Source organism: Petromyzon marinus, chromosome 32, assembly GCF_048934315.1.
Source record: "Petromyzon marinus isolate PM22_M1 ecotype Great Lakes invasive population chromosome 32, UKy_Petmar_22M1.pri1.0, whole genome shotgun sequence".
In the NCBI taxonomy this organism is placed as follows: domain Eukaryota; kingdom Metazoa; phylum Chordata; class Hyperoartia; order Petromyzontiformes; family Petromyzontidae; genus Petromyzon; species Petromyzon marinus.
Genome location: NC_133698.1, coordinates 7,163,574 through 7,175,218, shown reverse-complemented (window position 1 = coordinate 7,175,218; position 11,645 = coordinate 7,163,574). Strand labels below are relative to the sequence as shown.

Sequence of the window (11,645 nt, the reverse complement as noted above, 5' to 3'; positions counted from 1 at the left end):
CTCATCATCATCACGGTGGCTAGGAGATGTTAACTACCTCACCTGGTACACAGGAGATCGTGGGTTCGATCCAGACCCTGACGCCTGCTCTATATTTGGAGTGTGCATGTCTCTCTCATCATCACGGTGGCTAGGAGATGTTAACTACCTCGCCTGGTACACAGGAGGTCGTGGGTTGAATCCAGACCCTGACGCCTACTGCTGCTGTATATTTGGAGTGTGCGTGTGTCTCTCTTTTTGTGGTCGCAAGGATTTTTCTTCGGTCCCTCCGGGTTTTCCCTCCACATTTAGAAACGTGCTTTAAGAATCTTTGGCTGCTGTACATTTGTACATGATAAGCCACTTCATTGGGCTATCATTTGTGGCCAAGTAGCTTCTGAAAAAGAGCTCTATATAGCTCAGTGGGCCTTACCTGGTAAGATAAAGACAATATCCCTTTGTGCCCTTGTTACCACACTCCATGGTTCCGTTCCAAAAATGTCTAAAAATGATTTATGTAATGTGCAACCCTGCAAAGGGGCCGTACATAAATGACGTCACGCACCTAGGGGGGAGGGGTCAGACATTTGTGACGATGTGTGACGAGGGGGGGGGGTTGAGAAATGTGACGTCACATCAAAATGCGCAACTTTAAATAAATATAGACAACACGTTCAACTTAAATTTCGATTTAAAGCTTTCGTGACTGCAAGGATTCATCTTCTTTGGTTCTTTCGGTAAAGTCACGTAGAATGAGAATAAAATAATAAATTGATAAAATAAAATAACACAATAATATTCTCACGACGTTTCGGCCACAACACAAGCGGCCTTCATCAGGTAGTGTAGCGGTTAGCGCGCTGCGCTATGGACCTGGCGACCCGGGTTCGATTCCCGCTCACGGCCAATACCAGTGACGATTATTTGAACCGGTCCCGGGCCTCCCCTAGGTCGACTCAGCCTCAAATGAGTACCTGGTGCGGTGTGTAAACATTGCCACTAGGAAGACAAAGGCGGTCGGGCGTGGTGCTGGCCACCCACCCCCTCGTGTACCGTTCCGGCCTTCATAGGTGCTCGCTAACAGCACTTGCCCCTACAGTCTGTTAAGGCTATATGGGGGATCTTTGTTTGTTTTGTTTGTATGGGTGTGTGCGTGTGGGAGTGGATGTGTGGGTGTGTGGGAGTGGATGTGTGGGTGTGTGGGTGTGGATGTGTGCGTGTGGGTGTGTGGCTGTGTGGCTGTGTGGGAGTGGATGTGTGCGTGTGTGGCTGTGTGGCTGTGTGGGTGTGGGTGTGTGGGAATGTGCGGAAAGGGCGGTCCTGCACAGATGCCATATTTTCTGTCCGTCTGCTACAGCAGAGGTGTAGGGAATTCCAACAAGACCTACATCTCTGCTTTATTGACCTGGTCAAGGCCTATGATACCATCAGTAGGCCTGGGCTCTGGGTTGTTCTTCGTGCTTTTGGAGTACCTGACCCTCTGCTCACGATCATTAAGGACCTTCATGGTGGTGAGCGGGCCCGGGTAAAACTACGTGGCCGGGAGTCAGAGCCATTCACTGTACACCTTGGGGTGCGACAGGGATGTCCTCTGGCTCCCACATTATTTAACATCTATTTTGACCACGTAGTTCGTGAAGCCTTCAATAGCTGTACCGGGGGAATCTCCATATGGTACAGATATAATGGGAGGCTGATCGATGCCCGGGTGCGGTCAAGGGATGGCTCCCTATTGCTCAACCACGTTATGTATGCTGATGATTTGGTAATAGCTGCTCATTCAGAGGAGGAGTTGGAGACGCTGCTGCTGAGACTGGAGCGTGCCACTAAGAGGTGGGGCCTTACCATCAGCCCCACCAAAACTAAGCACCTGCCTGGGTATTTTGTACCATCGGACACTCCACCCCCACAACTCCCAATCGGTGATGAGGCAGTTGTGGAGAGAGTGGAGAGTTTCCCATACCTGGGTAGTGTGCTTATGACTGGCTCCGGTTTAACAGCAGAGATCTCACTCCGAATCAGTCGAGCGGCAATATCTTTTCATCGGTTGCGTAACGCTGTGTGGAAGCTACCTGGTCTGTCGCTCCGCACAAAGCTTCAGGTCTTCTCGGCCACGGTCATTCCCTCCCTTCTCTATGCTTGCGAAACGTGGACCCCCCTAATGGAACATCTTCGCCGGTTAAAAACATTTAGGCTGGCCTGCCTACGATCCATCCTGGGTTTAACCAGACTGGATTGTGTGAGGAGCTCACAAATCCTTGAAAGATCTGGGCAAGGTCCCATCGGTGAGCTCCTCCGGCGGGAAAGGCTGCGATGGCTGGGTCATGTAGCCCGCATGCCCAGCCACCACATGCCGAAACAGCTTTTGTTCGGCAGGATTGAGGGGGCTAAGCGGGCGCGGCACGGGCTAGACAAGAGATGGAGTGATGTGGTACAGGATGACGTGGAGCTGAGTGGACTTGCCGATGACTGGTACCAGCGGTGTCAAGATCGACCTCTGTGGAGGAGGCTCGTGAAGGATGCTACTGGGCAGTTGGAGGCAGTCGCCCTCCAACAACAACGGAGGGCGGAGGAGCGACGCTCAGAATAACGAGCGGAGCGCCGGGTGGCTAAAGCACAGCAGGTTGGCACAGTAGGGGGCACAAGGTGGTGCATCAGCCAGTCATCTCAGTCAGTCGACCCGTGGCACTTGGGTCTGCCCCGTGACCTCCTGCCAGCGGGCGTTCGACACTTCACGTGGCCTCAGGGTGCACATAGCCTGGCACAAGCGTCGTGGTGACGTCACCGCCACTTAGTGGCGAATGGCGGTTGTTGTGTGTGCGTGTGGGTGTGTGGATGTGTGCGTGTGGGTGTGTGGGTGTGTGGGTGTGTGGGTGTGCGTGTGGGTGTGTGGGTGTGTGGCTGTGTGGGTGTGTGGCTGTGTGGGAGTGGATGTGTGGGTGTGTGCGTGTGTGCGTGTGGATGTGTGGGTGTGTGGGTGTGTGGCTGTGTGGGTGAGGGTGTGTGGGTGTGTGCGTTTGGGTGCGTGGGAGTGTGGGTGTGTGGCTGTGTGGGTGTGTGGCTGTGTGGGAGTGGATGTGTGGGTGTGTGCGTGTGGGTGTGTGGGTGTGTGCCTGTGTGGGTGAGGGTGTGTGGGTGTGGGTGTGTGGCTGTGTGGCTGTGTGGGTGTGTGGCTGTGTGGGAGTGGATGTGTGCGTGTGGATGTGTGGGTGTGTGGGTGTGTTGGTGAGGGTGTGTGGGTGTGGGGGTGTGTGTGTTTGGGTGCGTGGGAGTGTGGGTGTGTGGCTGTGTGGGTGTGGATGTGTGGGTGTGTGGGTGTGTGGGTGAGGGTGTGTGGGTGTGGGGGTGTGTGCGTTTGGGTGCGTGGGAGTGTGGGTGTGTGGCTGTGTGGGTGTGGATGTGTGGGTGTGTGGGTGTGTGGGTGAGGATGTGTGGGTGTGTGGGTGTGTGCGTTTGGGTGCGTGGGAGTGTGGGTGTGTGGCTGTGTGGGTGTGGATGTGTGGGTGTGGGGGTGTTTGGGTAGGGGAGCCATCTCGAAGTGGGGCGCCTCGTCGTGCCCGTGTTTTGCGGGTTGCGATGTTCCGCTGCACGTGACTCGACGCCTTTGCAGGCGCTCAGATTGCGCTGACGTCAGCGCGTTGGAGCCACTGCAATGCAGAGCGCACACACACACACATCACACACACTCTCATCACACACACTCTCATCACACACACTCTGATCACACACACTCTCATCACACACACACTCATCACACACACACTCATCACACACACTCTCATCACACACACATCACACACATCACACACACTCTCATCACACACACTCTCATCACACACACACTCATCACACACACTCTCATCACACACACACTCATCACACACACACTCATCACATACACTCTCATCACACACACATCACACACTCATCACACACTCTCATCACACACACTCTCATCACACACACATCACACACTCATCACACACTCTCATCACACACACTCTCATCACACACACATCACACACACTCATCACACACTCTCATCACACACACTCTCATCACACACACTCTCATCACACACACATCACACACACTCTCATCACGCACACTCTCAACACACACACATCACATACACTCTCATCACACACACTCTCATCACACACACATCACACACACTCTCATCACACACACTCTCATCACACACACACTCATCACACACAAACACTCATCACACACACATCACACACATCACATACATTCTCATCATACACACTCTCATCACACACACACTCTCATCACACACACATCACACACACATCACACACACTCTCATCACACACACATCACATACACTCTCATCACACACCCTCTCATCACACACACACTCTCATCACACACACACACTCATCACACACACATCACACACACCTCACTCTCTCTCTCTCATCACACACACACACTCGTCACACATACACACCTCTCTCTCTGTCATCACACACACACACACTCGTCACACATACACACCTCTCTCTCTCTGTCATCACACACACCTCTCTCTCTCTCTCATCACACACACATACCTCACTCTCTCTCATCACACACACCTCTCTCTCTCTGTCATCACACACACACACACCTCTCTCATCACACACACACACACCTCACTCTCTCATCCCACACACCTCTCTCTGTCATCACACACACACACCTCTCTCATCACACACACACACACACACCTCTCTCTCTCATCACACACACAGACCTCACTATCTCTCATCACACACCTCTCTCTCTCTCATCACACACACAGACCTCACTATCTCTCATCACACACACACACCTCACTCTCTCTCTGTCATCACACACACACACCTCTCTTTCATCACACACACACCTCTCTCATCACACACACACACCTCTCTCTCTCTCTCTGTCATCACACACACACACCTCACTCTCCCTCATCACACACACACATCTACGGCTCTCTCATCCAACACTCAGACACGTGTACTCACAGACAGATACAGACGCATACTCACGCGTAAGCACACACACCGATACAGACATTGGCGTGCACTCACATAGACACCGACACATCAACTCTCACAGACAGATACGCTCAAACTCACACACTCACATGTACTCACACACGAAAGATACAAACATGCACACACATACTGTGATGAAATGCGCTCACAGGTGCAGTGACACACATTCACACACGGCACACACACACGCGCGCAACAATCACATAGACACTGACATGCACTCACACACTCAACAAGGACCCCCTGCATAGCCTTCACACTGATTGTGGTGTAAAGTTAGTAAGTACCTATGATAGCGTGGTGGGTGGCTAGCCTTTGTCTCCCTAGTACTCACGTTTACACACTGCACCAGGTACATACACTCGGCTTAGGCTGAGTCGAGACAGGGGAGGCCCAGGAGCGGTTCAGATTGTTCGTCCCCGAATGTTGACCGTGAGTGGGAAATATGACTCGGGTCGCCGGGTTTATAGCTCGGCGCGCTAAGCACTACACCTCCCCCACACACACAAAGTTCCCCTTGTAGCCTTCACCCACTTTTGGGACAAGTACTATTTCCGATCACACATTCAGTGACGTACACTCCCGTAGGGGATAACACACTCATTGACACAACGGCACAGTTATACAATATATACACGCGTGCACTCACCGGTACAATTGTGCACGTATAGTAACTCTACAAATGTATCTATAAACTATTTGTTTTTGTTTTATTTTACCAGGTAAGGCCCACTGAGCTGTCTCGCTCTTTTTCAGGTCGCGACCTCAGCACAAATGCGAGCTCAGCGACAGTGGCTTTTTACGTGGAAATTTCTCGCTACCAAATACTCCGAAATCACGTTTCTAGATATGGAGAGAGGAGCACGCACAACTCCAAATATACAGGCGGCAGTCTCCGGATGGAACCCCACGAACCTCCTGCGTTCCAGGCGAGGTAGTTGACATCTCTAGCCAGAGCCAGAGTCCGCTCATGCACGAGGACACATTGGCGGGTCCGCGCGCACGCACGCGTTTAGCCGCTGACACGCGCGCGCACAATTAAACACCGACCCAATTGCGCACCCCTCAGACAAACATCATCCCGCAGCGGTCTCCCCACTCCTCCAGCCTGCGCGCACGCGCACACTTACCTACACGTGCACACACACTTACCTACACGTGCGTGCACACATACCTACACGCGCGCGCACACTTACCTACACGTGCGTGCACACTTACCTACACGTGCGTGCACACTTACCTACACGTGCGTGCACACTTACCTACACGTACGTGCACACTTACCTACACGTGCGTGCACACATACCTACACGCGCGCTCACACTTACTTACACGTGCGTGCACACTTACCTACACGTGCGCGCACACATACCTACACGTGGCGCACACTTACCTACACGTGCGTGCACACATACCTACACGTGGCGCACACACTTACCTACATGTGCACACACACTTACCTACACGTGCGTGCACACATACCTACACGTGCACACACACTTACCTACACGTGGCGCACACACTTACCTACATGTGCACACACACTTACCTACACGTGCGCGCACACTCACCTACACGTGCACACACACTTACCTACATGTGCACACACACTCACCTACACGTGCACACACACTTACCTACACGTGCACACACACTTACCTACACGTGCACACACACTTACCTACACGTGCACACACACTTACCTACACGGGCACACACACTTACCTACACGTGCGCGAACACTTACCTACACGTGCACACACACTTACCTACACGTGCACACACACTTACCTACACGTGCACACACACTTACCTACATGTGCACACACACTTACCTACACGTGCACACACACTTACCTACACGTGCGTGCACACTTACCTACACGTGCGTGCACACTTACCTACATGTGCACACACACTTACCTACACGTGCACACACACTTACCTACACGTGCACACACACTTACCTACACGTGCGTGCACACTTACCTACACGTGCGTGCACACATACCTACACGTGCACACACACTTACCTACACGTGCGTGCACACTTACCTACACGTGCGTGCACACATACCTACACGTGCGTGCACACTTACCTACACGTGCGTGCACACTTACCTACACGTGCGTGCACACTTACCTACACGTGCACACACACTCACCTACACGTGCGTCCACACTTACCTACACGTGCGTGCACACATACCTACACGTGCACACACACTTACCTACACGTGCGCGCGCGTGCGTACTCCGTACGGTCGCGCGTGCAAAGCACGTGGAGTTTATTTATAGCCGGGCGGCGAACCCCGTTCAGACATACAACGTCTTTTATTTTGCAAGGCGGCCTATGATGTAGAACATCGTATCGCGAACTGAGAAACCTCCATAGTGGACAACTAATCCGTGAAGAGACTCACTGAGTCTCGAGGCTTGTTTTAAAGAGAGTCCTGCATTTGAGATGTTTAGCCAATAATGATACAAAATAAATGATTGATGATAAGGTTTTTGTTTTCTTTCTGTTGGGTCAGATCGCGTTAATGTGTAAATGTGTCGTACACCCACCTCCACCCGACACAGCCAATCAGCGAGGTTTGTCACGTGAACAAAACGCGTCAATTAGTTGCTGCTTCAGCACCGCCGGTGTGTTGGAGAGCAAACCCGCGCCATTCACATTCCTGTCAATCGCCTCGCCGATGCTGGTTGTGAATCACCAGCGAAACGTCGTCCTTAATTGTAAATGCCGTGGTGCTAAAGTAGTAACACGTTTGGTTCACGTGACAAACCTCACTGATTGGCTGTGTTGGGTGGCGGTGGGTGTACGACACATTTACGCGATCTAACCCAAACAGCAACAACAACAACTCTATCACGAATAACATCAGTCGCATCATTCATTAGGATCCAGCTCCCTTCAAACACCGGGGATCTCAGAGGTAAGCGCCTTACATGATTACATCTCGTCTCAGCGCATCCGAAGGGAACCCCCCCCGCCCCCCCCCCTTAGTGGCAGCTGTCCCTATGCGGCACAAGCTAAGTCAACTCAGCTCCTGACATTGGTCTGCCAATAAGGGGGCGAATGGCCAACGTTGGCGCAACGTTGCACGTTCACTGAGTAGCTATGTGTCATGTCAATATCTTGAATAAGATTTTGGCGTCATATGGGAGAAGACCAGATAGCCCTGAATTTAAAATAAACCACCCACTTACGCACCGGCATTCCCCTGGATACAGACGGGAGCGACGTGCCTACAATGCGTGGCAACCCGACTCATTCCCTGCATCAACTCAACTCTTTTTTTTATTTTACCAGGTCCACCGCTGAGTCAGCTGGCCGGAAACCCCTGGGTCAAGTGACTGATACGCAGTGGCTCTACGTTTTGACTTTTGCTAATTACGTAAATTAATGTGCCGATATATTTAGTGTGACCACTTTACGACGCATGGCGTGCTTTTATCAAAGTGCCCTGCAGCATTTCAGGGTACAGAGGATTACAGACTTCCACTTTTCTGCCAATGTATATAATGCGCATTCAACTAAACCATTTTTATTTTACCAGGTAAGGCCCATTGACCTATATATCTCTTTTTCAAAAGTGACCTGGCCACAAATGATAGCTCAAAGAAGTGGCTTATCACGTGGAAATTTATAACAGCCAAATTCTCTAAACGCATCTTTCTAAATGTAGTGGGAAAAATCGCAGGGCCCGGAGAAGAATCCACACGAACACTGGAAGAACACGCAAAAACCCACGACTTCCTGTATACCGGGCGAGGTAGTTAACATCTCCTAGCCACCGTGGTACTGCATAGTTTCTGAAATCTGACAAGATAAAGAGCATTGAGAGTGAGTCGGTCGTAGACTGAATCTGAACCGACAGATCCTCTGTTTGATAAATAGACCAATAAACTATACAGGTTACACTTGTTTGTAGGACTGTATACAACTTTTATTTTATTGCGTATGATGGAAATATGTTCAGGAGCTAAATGCCAACGTTGAGGTCTGCAAAGCTATCAGAGGGCTTCAGCAGAGAGTTCGTGTAGTTTTGCTATTCCTCCTCCTCCGTGGAAGGAGCGCAGACCAAAGTGGTTTACTCTGTACGATACGTTCCATAATGTAGATCTACACACACCCACATGTAGATCTACACACACCTACACACACACGTAGATCTACACACACCCACACAAACACGTAGATCTACACACACCCACACACACGTAGATCTACACACACCCACACACACAAACACGTAGATCTACACACACCCACACAAACACGTAGATCTACACACACACAAACACGTAGATCTACACACACCTACACACACACGTAGATCTACACACACCCACACAAACACGTAGATCTACACACACCCACGTAGATCTACACACACCCACACACACACGTAGATCTACCCACACCCACACCGTGCATCTTTGTCTAGACGTGTGTGCGGAACAACATACACAGTGTCAGCATGATGACCACATATATGTACACACCGATTATGACGCCCGTAAACGTTGCGCAGGTGCACGTGGTCCGTGCACTGCTGTACAGGTGCCCATCTACCTGCTCGCGAGAGAGTGCACACACACAAAGGGCTGTGGCTGTGAGCATGAGCGGCGATCATCGTCACTTAACACGACTGGCCTCATGGCAATACGATATAATCCCTAAACACACACAGACACACAGCGACCACCTATAAAGGCCGGCACAACACACACAAAGGGGTGGGTGGCCAGCACCACGCCCGGTCGCCTCCCTAGTGGCGATGTTTACACATCGCGCACATGTACTCATTTTAGGCTGAGTCGACCTTGGGGAGGCCCTGGACCGGTTCAGATCATCCTCACCGGTGTTGGCCGTGAGCGGGAATCGAACCCGGAGAGCCAGGTTCGTAGCGCGGTAGCCACTCCCCCCCACACACACCGTGAAACACACACACACCGACTCACACAGCCACACAGACTCACTCACACACGCAGACTCACACACACAGCCACGCAGACTCACACACACACACAGCCACGCAGACTCACACACAGCCACGCAGACTCACACACACACAGCCACGCAGACTCACACACACAGCCACGCAGACTCACACACACAGCCACGCAGACTCTCACACACACAGTCACACTCACAGCCACACAGACTCACACTCACTCACACAGCCACCGAGACTCACACACATACACAGCCACACAGACTCACTCACACACACACAGCCACGCAGACTCACACACACAGCCACAAAGATAAAGATCCCCCATATAGCCTTCACAGACTGTAGGGGCAAGTGCTGTTAGCGAGCACCTATGAAGGCCGGAACGGTACACGAGGGGGTGGGTGGCCAGCACCACGCCCGACCGCCTTTGTCTCCCGAGTCGCAATGTTTACACACCGCACAAGGTACTCATTTGAGGCTGAGTCGACCTAGGGGAGGCCCGGGACCGGTTCAGAAAATCGTCACTGCTGTTGGCCGTGAGCCAGGTTCATAGCGCAGCGCGCTAACCGCTACACTATCGCTCCCCACCACACAGACTCAACAACAACAACCGCCATTCGCCACTAAGTGGCGGTGACGTCACCTCGACGCTTGTGCCAGGCTATGTGCACCCTGAGGCCACGTGAAGTGTCGAACGCCCGCTGGCAGGAGGTCACGGGGCAGACCCAGCTGCCACGGGTCGAACAAAAGCTGTTTCGGCATGCGGTGGCTGGGCATGCGGCTACATGACCCAGCCATCGCAGCCTTCCCCGCCGGAGGAGCTCACTGATGGGACCTTGCCCAGATCTTTCAAGGATTTGTGAGCTCACACAATCCAGTCTGGTTAAACCCAGGATGGATCGTAGGCAGGCCAGCCTAAATGTTTCTAACCGGCGAAGATGTTCCATTAGGGGGGTCCACGTTTCGCAAGCGTAGAGAAGGGACGGAATGACCGTGGCCGAGAAGACCTGAAGCTTAGTGCGGAGCGACAGACCAGGTAGCTTCCACACAGCGTTACGCAACCGATGAAAAGATATTGCCGCTCGACTGATTCGGAGTGAGACCTCTGCTGTTAAACTGGAGCCGGTCATAAGCACATTGCCCAGGTATGGGAAACTCTCCACTCTCTCCACAACTGCCCCATCACCGATTGGGAGTTGTGGGGGTGGAGTGTCCGATGGTACAAAATACCCAGGCAGGTGCTTAGTTTTGGTGGGGCTGATGGTAAGGCCCCACCTCTTAGTGGCACGCTCCAGTCTCAGAAGCAGCGTCTCCAACTCCTCCTCTGAATGAGCAGCTATTACCAAATCATCAGCATACATAACGTGGTTGAGCAATAGGGAGCCATCCCTTGACCGCACCCGGGCATCGATCAGCCTCCCATTATATCTGTACCATATGGAGATTCCCCCGGTACAGCTATTGAAGGCTTCACGAACTACGTGGTCAAAATAGATGTTAAATAATGTGGGAGCCAGAGGACATCCCTGTCGCACCCCAAGGTGTACAGGGAATGGCTCTGACTCCCGGCCACGTAGTTTTACCCGGGCCCGCTCACCATCATGAAGGTCCTTAATGATCGTGAGCAGAGGGTCAGGTACTCCAAAAG

The 11,645-nt window shown here is 52.1% G+C and overlaps 1 protein-coding gene across 1 annotated transcript; it reads right to left on the bottom strand.

The window, feature by feature from the left end:
* Positions 1–693: 693 nt before the first annotated feature.
* LOC142929626 (uncharacterized) lies at positions 694–10,995 on the bottom strand. The gene is made up of 2 exons (XM_076071249.1): positions 9,543–10,995; positions 694–3,626 (listed from the first exon to the last, which is right to left on the bottom strand). The coding sequence occupies exons 1-2, from the start codon at positions 9,671–9,673 to the stop codon at positions 2,771–2,773; spliced, it is 987 nt and encodes a 328-aa protein (XP_075927364.1). The 5' UTR covers positions 9,674–10,995; the 3' UTR covers positions 694–2,770.
* Between the last annotated feature and the right edge of the window lie 650 nt (positions 10,996–11,645).